The 27,550-nt window shown below is 41.8% G+C and overlaps 1 protein-coding gene across 5 annotated transcripts in view; it reads right to left on the reverse strand.

The window, feature by feature from the left end:
• CMSS1 (cms1 ribosomal small subunit homolog) overlaps nt 1-27,550 on the reverse strand; it is a 249,293-nt gene that overhangs the window by 27,476 nt on the left and 194,267 nt on the right. The window contains exon 1 of one of the 5 annotated variants that reach the window (XM_072883733.1): nt 4,982-5,312. The exons of the other annotated variants lie outside the window; for them this stretch is intronic. Coding sequence (XP_072739834.1) covers nt 4,982-5,078 — 97 coding nt within the window. The 5' untranslated portion in view covers nt 5,079-5,312. Of the gene's footprint in view, nt 1-4,981; nt 5,313-27,550 lie in introns of those variants that run through there. 5 annotated transcript variants of the gene reach the window in all.

The following is a 27,550-nucleotide window of genomic DNA, read 5'->3' on the forward strand; positions in this document are numbered from 1 at the left end:
CCTTCCCTCCTTGAATAAGGATTAGCTAAACAATTTCAAACAATACAGTAAAACAAGATTTAGTCTTAGAAATCCGTAAGAGAACACATACTGACAGAAAATGAAAAATGAATATTTAATTGCAGCAAAATACATAATATTACAGCTCAGTGGAAATCTTTGATGCAAGGAAGAATAACAACATGGTTAAGCAGAGTGCCACTTCAAAAATTAATGAAGATCTTTCTGGGCTGGCTTTTTTTTTTTTTTTGTATTTTAGCTTTTGCAACTCCAGTTTTAAAACACTGATGAAGTTTTCATACTTTTCTCACCAGGGTCATGAATCAAATGAAGTGCCTTTATTTGTAAGGCCTTAAAATACTTGGGTATTTTGACCATTTGGAACTAAAGAGGAAAAACTGTGAGTGAACTGGTACCTGTTCTTGTTACTAGGACGTAAGAAGTTGCACGTAAAGCTCTGTTGCAGGTGACTACCAGTTAGTAACTGTTCCTTTGTCAACTTTCCCTGTCAGCCTATTGCAACAGAGAAGAGAGCTGCCTCCCTGCCTGGGCTGAGATAATCTCCATGGTAATTACATGTGGTGCCAGTGCTCCACCATCCCAAACCAGCCACGGTCCCCCAAGGTCTGGGCACTGTTTTCCCTTCCCATCTCTATGAACTAAGGACTCCTTTCCCAAAACAGGCCTATTCCAGCACAACAGTAAGTTTTCGTATCTGCAAGGATGCCTTGAACTGCAGACTTTACCTGCCAAGGTACTTTAAAAAAGGTATTTTAAAGTGTACTTGTGAGGCATACCTGAAGGGCACACAATATACGACTGAGCAGAAACAGACACAGTCCTATCAAAGAATCAAAAGTGCTTCAATTTTGTCCCATTAGGTAACATTCAGATGGCATAAGCTCCTTCCCACTCCATCCAGCCTAAGCCTGTGCCAAGCCAGAGTTTCTTGCAAAGAGTCTGTAGGAATTCCCTGTAATAGTTTCTAAGTATTGGCAATAGCTTGTATTACACAAATACAACATTCTTACAAAAATGTAAATCCCTTCCCTGGGCGGTTCAGAAGGCACATCTACCACAAAATTTTTTTTGCCCAATAAATCTGGTGACAGGTTATTCAGTTTAAGTTCCTCTTTCTTACACTGAATGGCAATTTAAATTAAAATCACTGCCCTTTCAAGCAAAAAATAACAGGTCTTAATGGAATAATATGAAATTAATTTTCACTATGCTCTGATAGGATAAAAAATTTTTAGCACATAGACATAACTATCTGCCATGCAAAGGATCTCCCACAGAACATTTCTAACAACTACCTCTCCTTTCTCCCATATTTTTATCACTTTCTCTTTAATAATCAAAACGGTTACTTCCAAACTCATTTTTGACACACCTTGACCTGCTGACTGGGAGTGAACCGAAAGACAAAATAAAGGGCATATCGGCAAATAAGACCAGAGGAAATCCCCTGTTGTACACATGTAAGCACAGAAGAATAAACTTTACATGATCAAGGTTAGGCCCAGCTTGTAGTACAGCTACAACCCAGCCCTATTCATAATTTGACTTTTTAATTTTTATATATTGCCTTATAAGACAGAAACACGTTAGAAAAATCACAGAAAGTGACTGATCAGATATAAAAGCAGTAGGCCACCCTCCTTCTAATAAAAATAAATTTTTCTCCTGCAAGACAAGGGTTGAATTTGACATCATATCGCTGCCTCGCACAAGGAATAATGGCATCACCAAGGTAAGAAAGGAGAAGTCAATATTCATTTAGTCATCGTAGGTTTAAAACCCATGGTAAGCAAAGGGCAAACACAAAGATTTGACATGTAAGGAATATGACAGGCCCTTTTATTATTTGCCATCCAACTTAATTTCTTCATTACGTGCCTCCAAAACAAGAGCAACCAGAGCCTGAAGATACAATAATACATCAGTGCAAATCAACTGTTGTTTGCTCTAGTAACCTTCGCCAATGACACCATGAGTGAAGGCTCAGACAACATCCACAAGTTGCTGCAGTCTCCTCATTTCTCTTTCTTTTGTTCTTTTAAAAACTATCCTTTATGCTGAAACTTCTGATAATTTCCTTAAATCTCCAAATTCAGTTTAAAAGCATATTTCTAGAGAGATGCGGAAGTGGGAGACTGGTTTGTTTGTTCGTAAGTAGCATGGGTTTTGGCTGTTTACAAATCTACTGGATGAATGTTATAAAATTAAATACTTAACCTTGTAAAAAGGGCTTCTCTTCTTGATAGATGCCAGGCATTATATACCCTACAGTCACTTTAGAAACCACTCAAAAAGATGCCAGCCATATTGTGCAACAGTTTATGCTAGTAAGAGAACACTATCCAACTCTGAAAAGCAGAGGAATGGGGCAAGCCAGGATACAGTTGACCACATTGGAAACTGGCCGAGACATTATGGTTCACATATCTCACCTTGAGAAATGCTCCATGGGATCTTTAAACAACTAAAAGTGCCTAGGAATTTTGGGGTTAATAAAAAGAAAAATCATTCACAAATACTAGGTACAGAATATATGACTGTACGAGGGGGAACCCCACAAAGCTGGCTTGAAATAAGTATCAATCCCAACAGAGGCATCAGAGAGGAAACAGCCTGGGCTCTGGAAAAGCCAGACCCAGATCATTCCAGAGGAAATGCTACCAAAGAAGGCTGAGTAGTCAAAGAGAAAAACTGTCTACAAGGAAGCGGAAAGACCGTCCAGCATCATAAGGAAAACACAAGTTATGAGCCCAGGAAAAGCTAGGCACAAACTAGGGCCTGACTCCCTGCTACATTTCCCTCTTGGTGGTGTGGACAGGAAACTCATGCAAAAGCCATCCTAAAGAAAACTGGAGTGTATACAGCTGTCAAACAAAATACTGTTCCATCCATCTTGACGAACTCATACAACCACTCTTAAAGCCTTTTCCCCTCTTTTCAGGAAGTTCGCATTACTGGGGTTGGTCAAGCAACATTTACAGCCCTGTACACACAAACAGCACTGCTCTATAAAAGTCTCCTGAAAGATTAACACCGCCTCCCCAAAGCCAACCAGCATATTATTTGTATAAGCAAGAAATCACCCCTTCTCCACAACATTCATACAGGAGACGTGCATGTCTCAGTTCCTGGCAAAGTTTGACTATTCCTTGTGCTTTATGACCCACTGAGCACCGTGATTCCTTCTTTTTCTAAGAACTACTGATCTATCATGTATGGAAGCTGCTCCAGCTGTGTGCTGTGGACGGTGAAGAGTACTAACTCATGCTGGGGAGGAGTACATATTCCCTTCCTTATCCCCATCTCCTTCACGCTTTGTATGAGGGAATCTGTGGCGATTTCAAGCACTGGAGGGAGGGGCAGAAGTGGCAGTGGCACTGCGGAGCTGGAATTTGTAAGGTTGGTTTGGATCGCATCAGGGTACCACCCTGGAGCGCAGATAGCACAATGCTATCAGTGTTTAATGATGTTGGTATCCCATAGATTTAGAATTTCACTACTTACACAGTGCTAGTATGTCACTCAACATATGTCTATCTGGAGGCAGACTCATTTCCTTTTCAGGTCCTCTCTTCAGAGTCAAACACCAGCATCCTTCATTTGTTATAATATTCACTCCTAACAAACATTTATTCTTGTTAATGGGGAAGAAATCGGTAAAACCGGGAGGAAAGAGGAACTTGGACAAATCCATAAAACTACTTAATGGGTAGGCTCTAGCCTAGGTCTGACTACGAGCAAGTTTTTCCCAGGAATGTAGTATGGTTCCAGATGTGATGTCTCCCTTAATACTGCAGGAGATTCATATTTTCTACTGTTCTCCCACTATCTTGGGAAGCAGCTGTGGCTCACAGCTGTAGTTCTTGGTTGTGAAGGTAACACACAGAGTCTGGCTGACCCTGTGGACTTCAAGCCAATAGATCATGATAAAATTACACAGCGGGACTTGCCAAAAAAAGTAGGCTTCAATTACAAAAATATATAGCACACTTCGTAAAAACTTAACATCCCAAATTATTGTTCATAGATACACATTGCTACTTTACTGACCACTGATATCATTCACACCTTTTTGGCTCATGCATATTTTGTGGACATACACATCTACAGTATAAGACTATCACTGTCCTGATGTTTTATCAGGTTTTCTCTGAATATTCAAAATTGCATGCATGCATATAATGTAGCATACACTTCGATATATGTCACCACCAACAAATATATCCCACTGAAGAACAATACTGCAAACAAGCTTTTATTCTAACTCTTCTACATGTTTTAACACAGAATGTGAGAGAAGACATTTTGACTTGCTCAGATTTCTGCAGCTTTTTTTATTCAGAAGCCTTCATATGACATAGCAGTATCAGGCCCCTGTTTGACAGAGTATCAGGTTGACTCATACCAAGTTAAACTCTCCTTCAGGTTAAGAACAAAATATGCTGGCATGTTGTCACATAGAGTTAGAGTGGCAAATTCCCCAGATTATAAAACATCTGTTGAAAAGCAGTTCCCCATCTAAGGCACAAGGGTTATGTTTCTACTCCTCTTGTTCTCTTGCTTCCTCCTCTGCATATTCTACACATTTCTCTGCAGTTTGGTCTCTGATATTGCAGGTTCTACTGCCCTTTCAAGCTACCCTAGCATCTCAAATTTATATGGTACCAGAATATACATTTGTGGATTTCACTCACTTTTCCAAAAGGAAGGATAATTTCTTATTGACAGAAGCTTTTAAGGAAATACCACCCACTCTGCTGTGTTAAGGTTTTTGAGAGGAGGAAAGGCGACAGGCTTTTCATCTATGTCAGTGCTCTCTATTTAAGACTAGCAATTACAATGCAATCTCTCATCTGTACAGGTCTTATGTGAACTGGCACGCGGCTCATTTGTTTAAATGATCAAATAAAGCACATTATGACTTGATCAGTTGCAACTGCCGTAAAAATAGAGCTCATACCTACATTCATTTGCTGCAAGCAGATGGTTGATTGCTTTTCTGTCCTTTTACGTTGCAGTCCTGTTCCCTTAGATCCCTTCTTTGTAGAGAATGACATGCTGGGAGGTCAGTTTTCTGACAAGGTCATCTGCCTTCAGAGTATGAAGAGAACTGCACGGAAAGTGGGTTGGGCTATATTTAGAGTTTGGTCCAACTCTGTGCCAAGGTCCCCCCGCTGTCTCTCTCTTGCAGCACCGTCTCAGGTCTATTCTTGCAGATTCTCAGCCCACAGAACACACGAGGAGAAGAAAGTCGCTCTGAGCTGCTACTGGATTGAGGTTTTTGCAATTCACTAAAAACAAGTGGATCAGGAGCTTGGATGAGGACTCCTTAAATCCCTCACTCTTCTAGTATTTATTTTTCTTTATTCAAGTGGATTTTCCCTTTTCAAGTGAATAAGGAGAGGAAACTGCCTGGGATACAGCAAAAAAGAGTCTCCTGAGCTAAGGTAAGCCTGCTTCATTTATGTATTGTCATCTACTTAGAGAGCAATTGATGATGACTTGGATCAGATATGCTTTTTCTGCTAGACCAGTTCTGCATGGCAGCATTAAGGGTTTTTTTGGATAATGAAATTCTCAATTTCGAAACATCAATTTTCAATATCACTGTCTAAAGGAAATGGGAAAATAAAAGGATATCAGCATGTGTAACAGAATATGTATTATCTGATTTTATCTGTTTAAATTAATGTAAAAAGCACACAGCCGTGCCAGTAGACTGTATCATTCTGAAAGTAAGAAAAAGACAGATGTGTGACAATATGCATGATGATTACATATATAGGCATGCATTTTGATCTGCTGAGTGATATTTTATCCACATTATTTTGTACAATATGAGAAAGTATGGCTTCAGGTTTGCAATACAGGGCTTGCTGCAAATAGCACAGATATAAAAAAAATAATAATAAATTAATAGATGAATGCATGCTCAAATCCCTTTACAGTTCCAAAGAAGTTGCTCGGCTTCAACCAGAGTAGAGGCAGAATTAAAGATCATATTGAATTTGGTCTCCTTTCCACTGTATACTTTACACTGGTCCTGCATTGCTTCTCCTTTTAAAAACACATATGGCTGAACAGTTTTCCTCAGCACCATTTTAAACTGTTGTGATTCTTAAGGGAAAAAAACCTGGACAGAGTACAGCATCGCATACCTGTCTGTAAGGAGATCCTAACACACTTCAGGTCACATGGACATCATGATACGGTGGTGCGGACTCCAACACAAGGAGATTGTTATCATGTAAAGACACTCTGGAGCCATGGATTTAGCACTGGCACACACACACACACACTCTCTCTCTAATGCAACATGACCATAGCAAACAGACAGGAATGGTAACCGGAAAAAATAGGGTAGAAAGGTCCACTTGACCCAAAGGTCCAAACACCGATGCGACAGCACCAAAAAGTTCTTCATAACATAAACACCATGTAAAAGTCTTAGCAAAAACATCTGGAGAAAGGCAAATGGGTTCTGGATTAATAGTAAGCAAAGGGCAAGAGAGGTCACTAAGTCACTGGGAGCTCATCTAAGCCACGACGACTGGGTGAATTCCTGCACTTATTTCAGGTCATCTTTTCTTAATATACCTGCTGGTTAAACAATGCCACGCATCAGGCTGAAAAAGTACAAGATTACAAGGTGGCAAAAGTCCTACCTGCTGAAAAAACTTCTGATTTTGGTAACTCTCAACTCTATATAAAATAATCTCATCGTCCTTTGCTTCTGATTTTTGCTTAGAAATTTATGCTTGGAGTCTTGAGTGTTAAGTTTATTTGGAAGAGGTAATAAACACCATCCATTTCACACAAAATACCTTCCTAGCAGTCCTAAGACTCTCTAACAAATGATAATTAGGGTAGCATGCCATGGAGACAACTCGGGCTGTGTGGCATGTGATAATTCAGATTCATCCAGAAGGTTTATACTCCAGGAACTTGAAGAAGAGGCTGTTACAGGAGGGTTACTGAAGTACTTCAAATGCATTCATCAAGTTCATCAGCAAGTAAAAGGCTTCACAGTACGAAAGCAACTAGTGCAGCCCAAGATTGGCAACAACCTTTTATAAACAGTTGTTATACATTGATAGAAAAGAGCACAAATACATCTTCATAAATTTTTAAATGTTCAGGTTTTGCCTAAAGTTATTGCTTAATGAATCAACTTAGTTTTTGTGACACTTTATGGAACCTATTCTCCATTTGCATGTGGAAAAACGTTATTTCCCCAGCAATGTTAAAGACATCAGGGGTGTAGGGGGTGGCATAAAAAAAAGCAGTATGGATGTGACTGTAGCTTACAAACACAGCATTCACAAAGAGCCCCCTAGCAGAGGGGTGGGAGCGCTGCTGTGTCCCAGTGGCAGCCAGGGACTGGCCTGTTTTGAAGGGAGGGTCATCACACCTTCCCCACAAGAGCTGAGCCTAAAATGTCTCTGTTACCCAAGCTGGTGGGAGGTTTGTTGGCATATGGATGAGAGGATGACAGCAATGGAAAATGGCAGAATCACTTCGATGATAAATATGAGCATGGCATTACTGGAAGAAGTTAGAAAGAAGCACATCTGAGTGGACAGGCCTCATGTCCTAATGTAGACAAACCTCAATCTGCTTCTAACCTCTTTCCGGTTGGGGCTGATCCTGCTTGGTAGGATCCTCCTCTTTGTATTCTCTCCTCTCCACTATAAAATTCCAGCACCAGAATGAGCTAGCTTAATCTTACTAAGCTGTGACCTCCAATGGGCATGATGTGCCCATCCTAGTGGAGACCACCATGGAAGGGAAAAAATTTTAAAAAAGAAAATAAAAAGGAGGAAAAGATCTTTTTTTCCTCCTCTAGTGCAGGAAAGAAAGACTGAAACCCTTTGTTTCTATTAGGGGGGCTTAGATGGGGCTGAAATACACTTTCCTCACTGGGGGTGGGAGGGCATGGCTATATGTGTCGACTGACATGCCCAAGGTTGTGGGGGAGGAGGAAGAGGAGGCTTGGCTGATGATATATGCTGCCAGCTGGCCAGGCAAAGCTCCAAGGGGACATTCACAAACTCCTGGCTTTGGCACTGTCGCCCTCAGCTGACAGGTGTAAGCAGGGCCACAGCCAGATGGCTAAATCCAAACAGCACCAGGGGGATGAGTAAGTTCCATCAGCAGTCAGATCCCTACTACTGCTTGCTGTATTTATGTTCCTGCTTGGGGGCTTTCTCCTGGTGCAACCGAACAACAAACGATGCTGGGATTTTCCTCTCTTCCTGCCAAACTGAACTGACAGAAACTAGCTGGGGTTTTGAAGGGAGTCAAAGCATAACTCAACTCATCCTGAAACAAGTACGTTTAGCAAGAGGCCCTGTCAGATGCTATCGCATCATTGGCACATGGCTCTGTAGATAGCCAGCAGGACCCAGGACTCACCTCCACCCACCACCATCATTGCATAGCTGGTGCTGCAGCCAATGTCCAGGCAGGGACACCCAAAAGGCAATGGAAGGGTGTGAGAAGGGTAGATGTGGCACCTAGAGAGTCAATCCGAGAGTACATGGGTACAGTTCTCTGTGTGTATGCCTGCATGAGGAGGGAACACAACGTTTGGTACGAAAACAAGTTGCTACAGCTCCTGAAGTAGCTCTACTTCAACACCTACATAGAAATTCTCTTTCATTGTAGTCATTCTGCTAAAGAACATTTTCCCCTGACACTTACTGGTAACAGGGAAGGGGAAGGAAATCAAAGTTCATACTTGCAACAAGCCACATAGCCCCCAGCTTTGTCTGACCTGCTTTCACAAAACTATCTCCCAAAAATAGGAGGAAAAAAAAACAACAGAACTTTTCCATAGGGTCCCCTGCTGTATTTTGCTCTCTGTGCACCAGAGATATAGTGGTATCTTGTTGCAGAAAACAGCCTGCTCTGAGGTGAAGAATACCCTCACCAGTCTGCATTTTCTTTCAGTCTGATACAGTGTTGGGACTAATGGAAACATCTCCAACACTGGTTTTCACATTTTGCATTAGAAAATATTACTTTTAACCATGGCAAATTCACTCTTGTCTACCCAAAGCACAATACAGCTTCATGCTCGCATCTAAGCAGAATAAAGCACAGAAAGAAAATCCACTTGAAGATCTAGGTACTCTACAGGTCTGCAGTACCACACTGCTTCGCAGCTGCAATTGCCAGCTCCAAACTGGTGAAAACTGCAGGCAGACCACTGTCTGCTACACTCAGTGTCTTACTTCTTGCCCAGACATCTTCACGGTCCCACTCAGTACAGTTTTATAGGTCTCAGCCCTTACTTCAGTGATTATTCAGGATTGGCACACAACCCATTCATGTGAGATAAGGTCTGCTGCGCACAGCCTCTGCATAAAAACAGGAACCTGGAGTCTTCTCAACACAGGCGAAGGGGAGGCAGAAGGAGCGGCCCCACGTGACCTCAGACCACCAGTGCAACCGAGGACATAGCAGATGCAGCCTGCTTTCCCCTGGCCACATCTGCATTTCTCTCTTGTAGTCATACAAACGCACATACATATGCATACAGTTGCGTATAGACAAATGACAAAGTTGCAGGGGGTGGAGATGCACTCTGTGTCCATTAACAGCAAAACAGTATTTTAGGCTAAGATGAAGCATCTCCTTTGAAAAATGCATTTATTTTATATGGACTTTCAGTTTGGCTAGATGAAATGGAGAGCAACTATGACAGTTTTGCCTAAAAATGATGATGAGAATGAAATTAAACAACTGAAAGTAGTTTACACCCGGAATGTCATAAAACAGTGTGCAGGGGTATGAGACAGCATGTGTATACCCAGAGCAGCGGTGGTTATCTATACTTGAAAACATGCTTTCAAGAGTATTTAAAAATTGAGGACATACAGCTGGCCACCTGCATGTATTGTTTTCTCATTTTCAGCGAGCTGTTCTTTCAGAGAGCTGTTCCCAGCTCCAAGTTTAGTGACAGCTACAGAAGTAAGCTGAAAACAGAGTGCTGCAGTGGGGCACACGTTTCTTACGGCAGTAAGGGAGGTACACAGCATGCTCACAGAAAGAGTTTTGCTCTCTCAGGGGAGCTCAGCAGGAGCTGGGAGCCTGGGAAAGCACCAGCACAGCAATAGCTGTGCTTTGCTGAAGCAGTTTCTCTATGAATGGTGTATGCACGGCTTTCTGCTGCTCTGTGATAATCTGCCATGGAAAAGGATTATATGCAAGGCTAGATTGTATCAGTACCTTTCATTTGAAGATGAAGGTGGTTAATTTTAAAACAATTCCCAAAGAAAATCTCACCTATACAATGTGGCATAGTCATGCAGGAAGAAATAGTTAAAACTGGGATTATACAAAACTCTAACACAAATTTCTTATCTTCCATTACATAAGCGTAAATTCTTTAAATCGCAGCAAATTCACAGTGATCGCTATTGGGGCCAAAACGCCACAGAAAGTAATCCAACAACACTGAATTCTTTTGTCTCAAATATCAGAGAGTGAAAGTACATATGCACAGCTGCAAAACTGTAAATTACAATTTTACATAAAATGAAACTTGGATTAAACATAGTCCTGTTAAAATAGATCCTTGGAGGTGAACTTTTCCATTTTTCACTCATAACCAGCTTTTTAGTATACCAATCTGTTCCTCAGGCATTTGCTTGAACTGGGGAACACTGTCCAATCTCTAGCATGCAAATAACATATTAAAGAAAAAAAAAATATCAGTATTTGCAACACGGTTGTATTTAGCACAGTGGTCATGCAATTTTCTTAACCACTAATAATATTGCAGAAGAATACAAGAGCAACGGATGACAAGAATGTAAAATAATCCCCAAATGAACGACAAATGTTTTAGATACTCTCCCTAAAGAGACAATTTAAAAATCATGTGCAAAATATAGTGAAAAATAGGCATTTTACATCAAGTCTTGTCTGTCTCAATTTAAATAGAAAATGAGTGGCAGCCTTTCTTCCTGGTACTACGTTTTATTCTGTTAACATAATGGTTAGAGATGTCATCCAATACAACTTGATGTGTACCATTGTATGTCCACTCACACAATACCTGCCTAAAAGAGTGCGAACACGAGGAAATCCCACTTGGTAAGAAAGTGGGGCAGTACAGGATGAGCTTGTCAGTATACAAGAAAAAGGAAGGGTTGAGATGATGCATCAGGACTCGTGTGCTCCAGCACATACTGTTGCTGTGCAGTTTGTCTCACGCAGCCAAGCCAATGGGCTGCACGTTCCCCACTGTAAGTTCACCCACCGACCAGCACCGTCCCACTTAGAAGGCGAGACAGCTCAGGTTGCGATGGAGTTTCTCAATATAGATAAGTAGCAAGAGATTGAAACTATATGACCCCTCAACTCTCTTGCAACAGGAAACTTGAGACTCTTGAAGGGGGAAAAACAGCGTTCGCTGCCCCTCACACCAACTTTCATCCGACCTCCAGCTGTCTGAGGTGGACAACATGTAGTCTAATTATAGGTTTCTTGAGTCTTCCTAGAGATTGTCCCCTGACATGGGCAAATAATCTCACGAATCTCTTTCAGAGCACAGACTGTCCTCCATTTTAGACTCTTCTTCTGCCCTATCACAAATGTGCAAGGTGGGTTCCCCATCAAATTTGTTCCTCGCCAGTGAAACAAAAGGAAGAAATGCCAGGTTTCATCAAGCAATGCAGGGTATGGAGTGACCACTGAAGAAGGCATGGCTAGCTTCTCCCCTACTGTCCTTTCCTGTGACATGTCACTTAAAAAGAGCTGTTAACACTGAAGACATTTTTATTATTAAAAGTGCAAAGCTACGGTATGTACTGAGCAGTTTCATACTTTACAATTGTTGAGGATGTACTACATATGAGTTGATACGCTGTGTTTTCTTTGCACTTTGTGTACACACCCACTACACGTGGTAAGAGGAGGGAATCCTAGAGGATTTATTTGGATGGAAGCCAGGTGCATGTATATGCTTTGTTATATTAAAGAACTTGGGAGTACACATTTCTACACCTGATAGGGACTGCTTAGCCTTTAGCAAATCACTAGTACTTCTTCCATCTCACTTTGTCGTACTGCAAAAAACCAAGATGCAGGAATATCCCTTAATGCGGTGTTTTGGAGCCTAAATAACACACATAAAGTGCTATGGAATTCTTGAAGAAAGTGCTACAGTAGAATAAAATAGTAGTTGTTTATTATATTCAGACAGAAAGGACATGAAGTCCCTTTCTTTAACCCTTGAAAAAGCATCAGTGTTCTTAAAAATATTTTTGAGAATCCAAACCAGTTGCATTCAGATCATTAAGATAAAAACAAACTTGGGGCTCACTGTGAGAGAGACACAGCTCAGTGGGATCCCTTTTAATTTGGAGTTACAATTCTCCAGTCTCAGTATCGACAGCCACAATCAAAGGCTTCTTTGTCATGTCTTTGCTATTCAGCAGCTTCTGGGAGAGTCTCCTGACATGAAACAAGAGAATGATAAGGCTTAGCCCTATCCAAAGGGTTTCACTACTGCATCCAGCTCAAGGACAAACTGATGACAGACTATGTAAAGCTGGGGTCACAATATATATGGTATGGGAGAGACAGAAGCAGTGCTTTATCTAGGCCCTGAAGTCTCAGCTCTGGAGACAGCCTCCTAAGGCAGATGTCCTCTGGTATCCTGTACGAATTCACACACTGTGAATTCTTCCTTCGAGACCCTGTTGGGAAATGTAGTCTCCTCCCGCTTGATTTACTGCAGAATTGCTGATAAGGAAACCCCGCTGTAGCAGAACACTACCCACAGCACAAAAGGGATGATATAGGCAGCACATCTGCAGAGGGGAGATCGGCGCCTTAGCCAAAGTTACAGAAAACAGCAATTACAAAATAATCCAAGTCTTACAATATGGAAAACTGTATAGCCCTCAAATCAGAGATACTTTGTCTCTCACTGTTTGTCTTTGGCAGAAGAAAGAATGGCCGTATACAAATCTATCAAACAGAGCCCAGCATAGCCATAAAAAAAATAAATCCTATGTACTGTCATGGTAATTTTATCCTTTTGTTTATTTTTTTTAACCTGAACTAATTACTTAGCTTAGCAGTGGTTGGGACTGGAAGGCTGCATCAGGACTGTAATGAAGGTAAAACCCTGGGGAACAATTTTGATTATAGTGGAGGTTTCAGCTGACTACATTTTAATTAATCGGAGTAGTACAGCACTCTGAATTCCCAGGTATCCCATTTCAACCTGCAGACTAACATGACTTGTTTTAGGGCATATTTTAACATTGTTCTAATAAATTCTTCAACAGCTCTTTTAAGTCTCAGAGGTGATCTAATTTCTTTTTTATTTTTATTATGGAGACTTTCAATAGGCATTTCAACTATAAATCACTAAAATGATGTGGCTGCAGAATGCCAAAAATAGACTCAGAAACCAAATACCTCTTCAATACTTGTATTAATTAAAAGCACAGAGAATTTTTCTAATTACAAAACAAAAGAAGTTTTTTCATATAGATAAAGCATTTTAATGTAAAATAGGTCTCTATTGTAATAAAAACAAGCCACAGTAGCATTTGGTTAGAAAGCTCAGCAGTGAGCCAGCACAATAATATTAGATATCATCCACTATAGGATAAACACGTAAGTTGTCAATGACAAGAAAAAAGCAGGATGTTCAGGGTTCAACATACAGTGCAGTGTCTACATTATCGGTATAATCCAGGCTTAAGTGAGCCATGCTTAAGGACTGACAAAACATGCGTAGTCTAAGAAATATGTGGCAAATGAAGAGCCAGATCCCAAAATAAGCAAGTTTTGAGCTAATATATCATAAGACCCAGCAGAGATGGTGTAATTTATACGTTTAAATTCACAGAGCACATAAAATTTTCCTTTGCATTCTTCTCTGCATCCTGAATTCACCAGTGTTTTGCTACTGTATGGAAACGAGAATGCTAAACTGCCCAAGACTCTCCCAGTTTCTACTGAGACACTGCAGTCCCCAACATCAGTTAAACGTGACCTGCAGAGGTAGCTGTACACTGCCCCTATCCAGCAGCAGCAGCAGATACCAAATCTTCCTCCAAGAGGGATGTAAAAACCAGAAAAAGACCTAGACATTACGAAAGGACCAGAGGAAAAACACGAAGACAGCCATCAAGCAGAGAGGGCTAAACCCAAGAGAAGGGCAGAGCACACCACTGAAGCTAGTGGCAGTGGTGGCAGGAAAGGGGATGAGGACAATAGACGCGGAGCTCTAGCTCTGAGCCAGTACACTTCTCCATGTCGATCATGTCGAAAATGTTTCGTTTTCTACAAAAACCAACCCTCTCCCCTTCTCAATGGCGTGAGCTGCTGCACCACCTGTTCGGTGTCCAGGAGGTCAAGGAGCTGTTCCTTGGTCCCTGAGTGGGGGCACGGTAGAGGGGGTGACTCCTGCTGTCTTAAGGCACTATCTGTCACACAGCTGTAGAAGCATACTTGGTCCTAGGGGCACCCACCCCTACTCAGGGGTATCGAGCCCCTCATTGCTACGCCACTAGGCCAAATGCAGCCCACCTCTGCCAGCTGTCCACTTTCATTACCTAAATCTTGTGAGAAGATAGGCACCATAACTGTGACTTTTCCCCTACATAAGAAATGGCTGGGAGCAAGAAAGAGTAAGTAACTTGACATGGTCCCTTAGCCCAGTGTATCCATAAAGCTGCCAAAACCCAACCCAAAATAAAATACCAATTAGATTAATTTTCCAGGGTGAAACTGTTCTGTGTAGGATAAAAAAAGGTAGCTCACTTCTGTGTAGAAGCAATGAAGCAAACGTGATTTAAGAGAATGATAATGGATTTCCTTTGACAATGGGAAAGGTGCAGACCTAAGCTCACATCCATGGCAAGGCATCTAGTTCAGCAATCACTACGTTCCTTTAGTTTCTGCTAACCTAACAGTACTACAGATATTCCATTTTACAGTTGTCATTACCACAAATATTACAGGAATAATTTGCTACAGTAAATAATCACAGAATTGGGTAAAGGCAACAGCATTCTCAGGAGCATGTAAAATTATTCCAGGCTGGAAACCAGTTGTTCATGCCCAGCAGTAATTGTTTGTGAAACCAACACTTGAGAGAGTTTGGATTGAAAACCTCCAAGAGGAAAAAGCATCAAATTATTGCCACAGACCAAGGCACAAAACCTGACTTCTTGATTTGGAGAGGCAGTTTCTTCACAAATTTGCAAGCCTGAAGCATTCTTTTTAATTCATTTTTTTTTCACACTGAGCAACCAACCGAGTACTTAGTTCAGGTTTCAGAAGAGCTCGAGTGATCTATCTAACACCCACTGGGTACATTGCCACTTACACCGTGTTCAAACCAGAAGGAAAGGAACAGCTGCTATTGCTCTCCCTGCCTCAGGTTAAGCACCAGGAGCGGGAACCCCCCACCAGGAGTGGGAACCCCCCACCAGGAGCATGTGAAAGCACCAGCACTCACACGCTGCAGCCTCCAGTGATCTAGAATTCCCCTAATTTTCTATTCTTCACTCATGCCTTGTCTTTTAACTGCATCCAAGGATGAGCAAAGGTAAATAATGCAATGCGCTTTACCTGGGGCTGACCCTAAAAGCTGCTTCAAAACTGCAAGCTTGGGCAGATCCTAGTCAGGAGGATCTCCTAGTAGGGGAGCTCTTTTGGGCTAAAGCTCAAGCTCTTTTTGGGCTCCTAAAGGGAGCCCAAAAGAGCTTGAGCCTACAAAGCCTTATCACTCCACAGCTCTGAACAATACTCTGGCTACTAACCAAGCTCCTCTGCAATATCAAGAGTCACTAATGTCCCAGGATTTTTCTGCACAGCAGTCATTAAGAAAGTGAAGATAAATTAAAGGAGGGTGGGAAGCTGAAGCATGCCACCCTCTGGCCTAGCTGATCTTAGAGCCTGACAGAGAGCCTTAGAACCCCAGGAAACCCTGGCAGGAGGTCTGCCCTAAAATAACGTGCTGCAGGTAAACCCATGGTTGTGTTAAAAATCACCCACCTGTAGCTACTAGCCCTGAGTTGCTGAACATGGGGAGGGAGGCAGCATTATTTCTAAAAATGGGGAGGGAGAGCTTCTTCTAGGCAGAGAATTGTTCTGTCTTTACTCTTGCACCAGTAGGAGTACCAGTGTACCAGTACAGTACCAGTACACAGCACCAGTGCTTTATGAACACATGCAACAGTAACAAAGATGCTCATGATTCCAAACTGTATCTACCATCTATTATCTATTTAGTGGTGGACTTAGCAGTTAATGGTTGGACTTGATGATCTTAAAGGTCTTTTCCAACCTAAATGATTTTATGATTCTATCATCATGAGGACTCATGTCCCAAAAAGGGAAGGACAGATAAAACACTGCCTTAGTGCAAGCGTTGGTTTTACTGGGTTTGGTTTGTTTTTTTAAAACTACAGAATCTGTACATCTCCTTCTCCTTAGACTGCTCATGCATGTGTTGGGACTGGAGACTGTGCATTTGAAATGACCTAATCCCAAGCATGCCTACCAAGTAAACCTTGCAGGGATGAGGGGGAAACTACATGCACAAGACTCTTCAAGCTGCCTACGCATGCAGCAGCTGCCTTGCACGGGGTCACTAGAAAAATCCATACAGCCATTCTGATCACTTTTAAGAGCAAGGAAAATACAAACAAAAATACAGGGCACTGGGGGGCGGAACACATCTCAGACAAAGCAAGGCATTTTTGGATAGGCTCAGACAGTTTCTGGCCTATTTTAACACCACTTAAGATTGCCAGAAATTTTGTGGAGGAGAATCATTTTTGTCTCCACCATTTGAGGAAGATGAAGATCATGGCTTCATTGCACAGACCAGCCTCGGTAGGACAGTAATACAGAGGGTGCAAGAGAAGTAGGTCAAAAGTCTCCAATCTGTGCTCAACACAGAAAGGGTTTAAGAGGTCAAACAATTCTCTTTTTAACCTCCAAATTCAAAATAGGAAGCAGAAGTGACTGCAGAGGATTTTCATTCAAAAAACGGCCACTGTTCTGGTTTGTCAGTCAAGACTTCTGTTAGCATGTAGTTCAGGAAGCTCACAGTACCCTTGTACTCTGCTATACGAGTAGGAAGCAACGTTCCTTCTGCTGTATTAGTGTTGAATTACGGGGTGATTTTTCAAAGAGAGTTTTGAAGTATACAGAGCTAGGAGCTGGACAAGATCAGAAGCCCATAGATCTGTCTGCTGCTTTCAACACAGTCGACTACAAGGTGCGAGCAACTTGCTCGCAAAACCAAACAGGAGTCGATCTGAATCTGTCTCAGATGGTTCACCTCATTCCTCTCAGGAGGCCCAAAACAGGCAGCTGCTCTTCCTCACTAGGAGTGCTTGCCATGGCATCCCAACAGATTAAGCTCCATTCCCCATGAAGCTGTACATTATTGTTATCTAAAGCAGACAGTGCTGACGCCCAGCTTCCTCAGTGTCTGGAAGAATACCAGCTGTCTCCAGCTCAGCCTGAGTAAATGGAGAGAATGTGTGCATGTATCAAGAGGAAATACTTCTTAAAATTTTGCAGGATTCGGAATTCTTCCCCTCTTCTTTTCCCTACGCACTATCACAGCAACTGCCTGGGATTCATACCCCACTCCATCTCTCTGCATGCCCAGGTGCAATAAACTGCTTTTTCTATCTTCTCCTTACAAGATAACTGTGCCACCTCCTCTCAGACAAGGACCTGGCCCCAACAGCCCATCCACTTGGGGGTTTTTTTGGGTGGGTTACTCCAGGACTGTCTTTATCACGCCAACAGGAGGAGATGCCCAGATTATGCAGCCAGTGGAAGACATGCCAGCACATCTCCCAAAGCACACGAATGGACACTGTAAAGAAAATTACTGTACTCAACAATTCCTTGGCTTTTATCTCTTAGAAGTCCTTCATGGGCTTGGTTCTAAGGCTCAGCAATCTCTATGGTCCTTATTCTTCATCAGCTTTGCAGCATTACAACTGACGGACACCACATAGTTGCTAGTGTTGTAAATAAAAAGGTTCATTTCTACTGAAAGGCAACCAAGCTGAGGAAGAATTTTTTTATCTTGAACTTAAGAACTGGTCTGTAAGGGATCCTGGATAAGACTTGTATTCCTCAGCCCTTCTTAAAAGTGGTCACAATCAACTGAGTGTCAAATTACACAAAAACCAGGAAGAAATGGATCTTTACTGACTTACAGACCTTTCAAAGCCTCTAACAATCTCAAAGATGTTTTAAGGGTTGTGTAGACATGGCATAGACTGGTGCAGTGCAAACACATAGCTCAACAGGTAGATTAAGCCCTTAAAACCCAAGAACACTATGCACTGTAGCTAATTTTGCACCAGAAACTTGTTTCTTGGACCAGTTTTGCATTTCAGGATGTAGTCCACCAGTGAGTTGGTTTACGAACAGTCACATCAAGACACACATATCTTGTGTATCCCACCCTCTCAAGAAAAATAGGGGTCTCTACTGTAGCAACATTACATGTGAGGAAGCGCTATTTTTAAATAAAAGCCTTTCACTCTGGGTTAAAATGATTTCCAAACAGTTTTTGATCCCCTAAATCAGGGACCAAGACTTTGCTAGCAGGTGGGAAAGTGTTCTACAATTTGAAATGTTACAGCCAAGCTGATGAAAGATCATTCAAGCAACTTGAATGGCTCACATGCAGTCATTTTTACTGTAGAAATCAACACACCATGTTCAGGTCTAATAAAACCACATTATTTGCTATTATGGAAAATACACTAATTCTACTCACTATTTCCCACAGGTTTACAGCACTAGTAAATCCAGATTTGTGTCATTAATCTCTAGAATTAATGACTGACTACCAGTTAGTGTGCAGTAGGTGGTGATTAAAGCAATAGAAATGCCCCATAATACAGATGTTATTGCCTTTGTGTGGGGAGGCACTGTGTGGTAAGTGAATATTAACTTCAAAGATCCAGCTCATTTTACACAGTTGGTCTCTCCAATGAAAGTTGAATTTCAAGCATGTTAGTGTAATAACATGCTCCCAAGATTATTTTTTTTTAAATCAGTAATTATAATGAAACACTATGGCTGAATAGTATTACCCTCACCTACTTACATCATCAAAACAAGATGACATCATCACTTTTATTTTCTAAAGCTTGTTTTTGGCAAAGCAAGTCATCTGTTCTCTCAGAAAGCAAGATTAGTAGATTGAGCCGTTTACCTCCTCAAGTATTGTGCTTTTTACATTGCCATATTTACCACATAGCTTCAGGCATGGCAAATAAAAACTGTCTTAAACCTGTGATTGCCTCAGAGCTCTTTGACAGGACTCTTTATGCCTCTTGGAGTAGGCCGATAGTTTTGTAGCATGAAGTCCCAGGCTTAATCCTGAGTATAAAGTACTTGAAAAAATAAAGATTTCCAAGTAGAAGGCTGAAACATATTACATCCATACTCAAATTCCACAAGGCAAACCCATTCATCCACAAAACAAACCTATTCATATATATTTACCTGGCAGGTATGTACAAGGGTGTTTGACTAGATCTGAAGTAATCCTGTTTATCATCATAGCAAAGGAAGACTAGATAAGCATGTATATCTCATCAAATTAGCTATAGCCTATAGGCTTCCCCACACTTGTATCTAGGTTTGACCCTTAGAGTCAACTGTGTATTTCTATTAAGATACATTCACTAAGCCTTCATCACAAGGCAATGACAATTAGTTTCCTCCATTACCTGATTTCCAATTAACCAGTGGTCTTAAGAGTCTGATGTCTCACATACTAATGTAGAGAGTTGGAGCCAAGATCTGCCTGTTTATACAGGACAGAAAGCAATTTAAATATACACTATATAGAGTTTGATTTTAATTAAGTCAGACACAGTATTTGTCCAAGCAAAAGCACAAGGGGAGTACATTAAAAACCAAAACAAAATAAAACCCCCAAAACTTGGCTGTTGAAAGAAAATTACGGTCACATCTCTCATGTTAGAAACGTTGATAAAAGAGTTCAGAGTTGCTGCCAAGGTTATTGTCATCCTGAATATGTATTGGCTGTTCAGACACCAGTCACAAGATTTAAAGAATAAAACAACATTTAGTTTTGTATAGATCTGTTACTTCATGTAAAATTAAATAAGTTGTTTGCTTTTTTTGTTGTTTTGTTTTGTTAAAACCAACCACCATTCAGCATGTGTTTAGAAGAATACACATATTTCAGGAGTCTTTTAATCAATCATAGCAATTTGTAAACCCATTTCAAAAATAAATATTTAGAGGTCATGTAAGCAATGAACTCAAAGAATGGCTTAGATCCAGGCATTGTGTAGACTGAATGATGTGATCCTCCAGACATGTTTCTGTCCATGTGGTGCCATCAAAGAATTTTGGGTTTTTTTTTAAACAACATGACAAAAATTAAGGAAGGAAAGAAAGAACCATATGAGGAACTGAAAACTGTGAAATGAGACAGGGGTAATGCAAGAGGGGTCATATCCCACCACTCAAACATGAGCCAGCAGAAGGGAAGGAATGAGATAAGAAGAAAGGTCAGAGCAGCAACAGTGGCCAGGTCTTTTCTTGGAAAGAGCTTAAGAACGAAATTAAAACAAAAAACAACCCTCACACTTCTCCTCAGACGTCAGCTACTCTCTGCACTCTCTTCTCACTAGTTTGGATAAGACCTTTACTAGACAACCTTTTCTAATTGCCCACTTGGACCCTGAGGTGCTTGAGGAAAGCGCTGAGGGTTCAGCTGTCACCCCAGCATTAAGCATGGTTGGCAAAATACTCTGCTCCACTATCTTTCCTTGATCAAAGAACTTCCTGAGGGTCAAGGAAAAGGGGAAGGAGAACCAACACCTCGCTGCTGAGAAATTATCTCCCATTTCAGACCACAGGACAACTCCTTAGAAAAGCGCTGCCTCTGCTTCAGTTCAGCAAGAGCACAAGAGACAGGTACCTTCTTCTGATTTTGACAACCATGCAAAAGACCTTCTTCCCCAGCCTTCCCATAAACCATGTCAGGTCTCTGCAGCAATTTGCAGCAATATACTTCCCTGGACTACTCTGCTAAATTAGCTGCAGATGCTTCTGTAGTAAATCTTTCCTTAGTCATGTGCTTCAGAAAAAATGAACTGGAAAAGTCTGCTTCATAGGCTCCGTATCAGCCACAAAAAACTGCATGAATCCGTGAAGTCAAGCCCAAAGCCCCCTGGAGAATTCTGGAGCACCACTGTCACATCCCGATTTTCCAATTTCATCCACTCAGCTGAAAGGATGTTTAAAACCAACATTTCTGGGGACAAAGAAAATCTCATTTCATTCTTCTCTCATTATTGAAGTGTGGCTGAAACTTTCTATTCTCAGAACAGCCAAAAATAAATAAATGCTGGTACATGTAGGGAAATTTTAGCCTCAGAAGTGGAATTTCTCACAAGAACTTCTGAGCAGCTGAAGATGTGGGAAGGGACACTATTACTTGCTCTCAGCTAGAGCAGTTGCTAACATGATTACATGGGCCCCCTTTAAAGTCCATTTGCACAAAAGGAGGTGAGTCTGTCAGTAAATAGAGTAATTTATCACTACACCCATAAACCTCTCTTCCTTTAACTCCATACACCTGAATATTGTCCATGAAAGCAGACCCCATGCTCAAGGTGAATGCCATCTAAGGCCCTACTGTAAACTCGAGCTCTGTTTCAGACCCTGAGATGCTATTTCTTAACAGCGTGACACAGGCCATCGTGCTGGAAGGCAGTCTGTTTCTGGGAAATGCCATTGCACTTCCGCTCCTCACTCTTCTCCTCCTTTCTCAGGTTTACCTCTATAGCTGAAAAGCTTGTTTGGTGCTCCAACTCATCTATACTGTGAGTTAAAATGTTAACATTAAACCCTTAGTACTTCATTTTGGGTTTAAGGCTGAAATTGACAATCTCATAAAACCCAGAATGCTCAATCTACAGCTTAAAACTACAAATTACAGCCCTTTTCTCAGCACCTTCTGTATTTATAATGAAAAAAATACTACAAAGCTTATCAGAAAAAAAACTTCTATACAAGTAGAGTGAGATTTCAGAGGACAGCCATAATCTCTAATGCAAACAGGTATGCCAGAGCACAGAACAGTAAGATGATTTTCCTCAAATCACACACCAAGTTAACAGCAAAGACAGGAACAGTATGCAAATCTCACTGACGTGGTAAAACATCAGTAAGCCCACGTGTGGCTTTTCTGCTTATTTATTGTACGTGTGTCTACATCTACTTATTTTTCACATGCTGATTATGCAAGACTGAACTATGCTTTTCCCACACTTGGGAAGTGTTACATGTAACTGCTCATTATTTTCACTGAGTGAATTACCAACAGAGTGGGAATCATACCTTTGAACAGCCTTAGTTCAATTAAAATCCCAAGCCTTTACGCTTGCAGTTACCATACTTCTCTTACGGTTACTAGAAATATGACCATATTTCTCTAATTTCTGAAAACTCCTTGTGGTTAAATAGGACAATCCCCTCCCATAAGGTAGCCTCTCCAAGTGCCCGTTGTGCTGAACTCCACAAGGATAAGTTGAAGTGACAAGTTAGACTCACGAAAAAAGAAAAAGAAAACCATCGAGCATCCCCTATAGTGTTAGTGGAACACAGGCAGGGAAGCCCAAACAGGCAGGGAAAGAGAAGATGCTATACTCCTACTCCCTGCCTTGCATGTGCAAGATCCCCGTTTCTCAGGACACAGTCAGCAACTCCTTGTCCCACACAGAGCCCACAATGTGGTTCCCACTGCCCCGTCCCCTGTGCTTTGCTTCTTAGGAGCTTATACATGTCCACAGTATCTGTGTGTATATGTCTATGTCTGTGTGCTGATCCCAGAGTTTTTGTCTCAGCCCACAGTCATTACACCAAGGTTTGACAAAGGGCCGGAGAAAGGAAATTCTTGCAAGTTCTTACAAGTTTTGTGAAAACAGACAGGGAGGCGATTCTATATCCTCGCAGAAGGAGAGGCTGGCATCCACGATCCCAGAGAGAGGGGAGAATCCCAGCAAATTCCTCAACCATGGGAAAAGTTTCAGCTGAGACTCACAGTCAACCACTGGACACAAATTTATAGGAAAGTAGGCATGTTCAACCCCAGTGCTCAGAAAACTACTCGTGTGGCTAGGCAGGCACTGTAAAATATAGTCATTTGAATGATTTATTCCATTCTTTCTTCTAAGAGATCTTGCCCAGCACTGGAACAGGAGGGAGCAAACTGGTGGGTGACACACACATTTGCTAGCACAGAAAGGATCTTTATAAAAGCAGATTTTGTATTTTCCAAATTAATAAGAAAAAAAGCCAGTGACAGGGTGTGGCAAGGGATCTTGTTTGTTTCTAAGCCTGTCTTTTCAAACATTTTGCATGCACATACTTTCAAATACAGAAAAGCATCCACTCTGAACTGAGCGCCAGGGTAGAGCCAACATCCATGTTTTGAGATAGCTGAGTTTATTTTCTCAAGGTCTGTATATCAGAGATATCTATTATGAATATCCTGATCGCACATCCCCATCCAGCACTGGCTGTGGCTGCTTAAGTAAGGGGGGAAAGGGGAAGACTGACCCCCATTATCATCCTTATTCAAGTCCTGCCCCTTAGCTGTACTTGCACAGTTTAGCCCCAACGAACCAACCTGGCAATGACCCATTACTCATGCTGTTTACCACTAATCTTGCTCATGACGATCCATGGCAATCACAGAGCAAATGCAAGCCACTCACCTGGCAGATTTGCAGGCACTTGTAGGAAGCAGCCAGTGACCTTTTCAGCCAGCAAAAACTACAGCAGGAAGACAGTGCTTGAACGAACCTTATCATGTGATAGAAAACTTCCCCACTGGCATTAATAATGCAAGGGGAAACTATTTCCCACCAGAAGTTTACTATACAAGGATGTAGCCTCAGTACAAAAGGATGCCTGAACTTCCAGGCTAAAACAGTTGTGACAGACCATAGCATGCAAGCTCTTCTGTCCCTCGAGGCGTTCAGACCTGGCCAGGCACATATCACATTGCCTGCCACAGCAGAACTCCTTCGAGAACCAGGTTTTTGACAATGTAGACAGCCCTTGGGATACAGGCAGCACACTACATAGGACAGGAGACTTGGACAGATGGCTGCGCTCTCCAGAGCGTCTCACCGGTGAGTGAGAACTGATCTTTGCCACACTTTCTCTTGAACCTTCACCCTCCCAGAAACTGAACAGACAGTATGGCAGGAGAGCTGTGGACTCCCTACAACTCTGTCCACCTACCTCACCTACATCATGTCTTCGTACCTAATACCACCACCCTCCCTCCACCCCACAGACAGCTTCCTTTCTTCCCCCCGCCCCATGAAACTCTAAATGCTCTTTTTCACAAGTAGAAATTACCAACATTGTTATAATTCTTCCATCACCTTTTTTTAAAAAAAAATTTAAAAAAAAGCTCTTTCTGTTTGCACTAGACATATATCTACTCCAACCCTCCATGACTCAGTATCTATCTATAAATACTTTAATGGGATTTATTCAATTTATTTTCTAGTTTCCCAGGTGATGACATGACAGACCTTCAACCTGGTCTTGCGCAATCAGCATAGGAGAGGTCAGTGAATTGGCAATAACAAAGTATTTGAGAGCCAGCAACAGGGAGAGGGAGTTCCGATTCTTCATGATAATACACTAACACAAATGCATACTTCCCTCCTCAAAGACTCCAGCATAAGAAGCAGCTTTAGGAGTGGATTCTTCACACCATAATCTCCAACAATGTTTTGATCTCGTTACTTAAGCACAGTCTGAATTGCTTGAATTTATCTGCGCCTAACCTGCAACAAAGACAAAGATCTGGTGTATAAAGTCTAGAGAAAGGACCAAAATACAGCAGTTCCTACACCTCTGTGAAACTTGTAATAGACAATCAGGCAAAGACCTCAGTTTAATCTTTTTGCCCTAGTTTTCACTTGCCATAACACTCCCCAAGTTGATAGCCGCTTCTCATTTTGGGAGTTTGGGATGAACATGCATTTCCTGTCGTGCCAGGCTTCGGGCATGCCTGCTGCCCTCAAAACAGGCACTGTGCGCCTCTTTCACGGCATGCAATGGGCAAACTGTTCCAGTGAAGCTCCTCTGCCAGGGCTGGGTCATGATACTGGCAGTGACTGTGGGCTACAGGGGCCTCCTGGGCAAGCCAGATCCCTGATGTGAGAAAACGTGGGCCAGAAAGACTCGTGTGAGGCAAGAGGATGGGAGAACGTTTCTCCCCAGTAATACTGAGAACTTGAAAAGACTGGAGTTTGGCATAGAGAAATGCATGGGCCGCAACTTTTTTTTTCCTAAAAATTCCTCTTCCATTCATGCGTTCCTGCATAGCAATGTGAGACTCTCAAGTGGGAAGCTCAACAAAACACTTAAACTTCTCTTTGCCCAGGACAGCCTGGTTAGCTGACCAGAACATGGGAATCTATGTGGAAGAAAAAAGCAGCAAAATATTGTTAAAACATCAATTTAAATCCAGACTGGTTCTCCCTTCTCAGTAAGGCCCTATGTAGCTGCTCCTGTTAGCAGGGCACTGGAAGGGGTGATATTTCAGGCCTATTCTTCAGCAATGCTCTATAATCCCTGGCTATGCAGCAAGCCTGCCAATCAGCCACCTTGCTCTGCTTGCATGCAAACCCAAATCGAGTAACCTGAGGACACATTAGCAACTCAACACTCACCGCAATTTCACATCGTGGTCTGACCAAGTGGCACAAGCACTTAAACCACAGCCTTTAACAACGGCACGCTGCGCACACTAATCCCTCCCTGATATTTCATGTCAGCTCCCACTGTGAATCAGCACAGACGGCAATGGATTTTGGCTTAACAAGCCGACTCAATTGCACTTGCACTTTTTGGGGCAAGGAAGATTATCATTCCTACCTAAATTACACCATGATCCTGACTGCAGTCTGACAACCTCCTCCGAATGGTGCCTTACTGGAGCTAATGTGCAGCCAGGAGTGTTGCAGCTGGGACTGCCTGAAAGGCTCGGCCATTCCCTTCAAGGGAAAACGCTGAAGGAGTTGATGTCATTTACACATTACCTGACTCTGATGAGCAAACTTGCTGGCAGCCAAACACAACACAACAGTGACACTTCAAAAGAAGTGTTCAGGACATGTTTTTCATTACCACAGTCATTCCAAACACACCATTGCCACCTCTACCTTATCCCACTGTGCAACAGACATTAACAAGCTGAAGCGATAGCAACACATGGATGACGAAAACGTTCCACCAGCAGACTGGACTATGCCGAACACTATGCGGGAATGTCAAGTTAGATATTTTCTGTACCCTGAAGTGTTTTTTCATGGCACATTAGACTTTTTGATTTTTTTTTTAATTAACTACTGTGCTCAAGCTCCCTGGGGCTTCTTTTTTGCAACAAGGTAGAACTTCAGAAGTCTAAACATCAGTTCAAATAAAATAAAAAAAAAAAAAGCCAACAACCCTTCCAATATTTTTTCCTCCAAAGAGAATGTATTTTTTCCCTATGTCTTCTGATTCCCTCTGCATCTTCTTTGCTTTAAAAATATGACAGTAGAAATGGATAGTCCAACAAACCAGAACTTCAGTAACACGCCACAAAGCATACACTTACAGCATTAGGCATTGATATTGTAGGTTGATAACGCTAGCTCTGCTCAGAAGAATTGCTTTATTCTTGCCTGATCAAAACCTAACAGCAACAAATTTATCAGATCTTCAGTGGGTGAGGGGAATGAAAGAATTTCAGAGGCCTCAGGCCCAGAGCGAGGTGATGCCCTGAGGCAGCGTGGCACAGAAACGTGTGCTGTCAACAGGGCACTGGAAAACAATTCATTTGACCTCCCCATCCAGAAAGGCCATGCACTTTGAGAGGTACCCACAGCATTTACAGCTGGCTGGAAGGAGGGAGCTGTGGATGACATTTGTTCAGAGCAAGGCTCCTACTTATTCATCTAGATTAGGAGCAAGTCTTTTAACCATCCCATTTAAGAGCAAAGCTTTTGGAGGGATGACTGCTTTTGATGGGTATGCTAACAAACTCATAGCTCTGCCAGCACTGAAGGACTCTGTTATCTTAAGACAAGACATTGCATAGTGTCACTTATAAAACAAAGTCAGTTATTTCCTTCCAACTGGTATCTGAAAGTTGCCAATAGCAATAACAAAAATATTCAAGAGAAAAAATAAGGGAGCACAAACATGGTGATTAGCTGGAAAATTAGACAGTTTTTTTTTATTATTGTTACTATTTTTAACTGCAAATGGAGTCCGAACACATTCTCCTAATGACAATGTAATTTAAGCAATCTATTATTCAGTATTATGTTGAATCAACGTTCTGCAAGGCCTTAACCTCCATCTCAGGTTCATCCCTCTATCCCACCCCCAATATACTTGTTCCAAAAACCCACTATATTTAATCCCCAAGTTTATAAAGCAGATAACATAA

The sequence above is a fragment of the Ciconia boyciana genome, chromosome 1 (assembly GCF_034638445.1).
Source record: "Ciconia boyciana chromosome 1, ASM3463844v1, whole genome shotgun sequence".
NCBI classification, from domain to species: Eukaryota; Metazoa; Chordata; class Aves; order Ciconiiformes; family Ciconiidae; genus Ciconia; species Ciconia boyciana.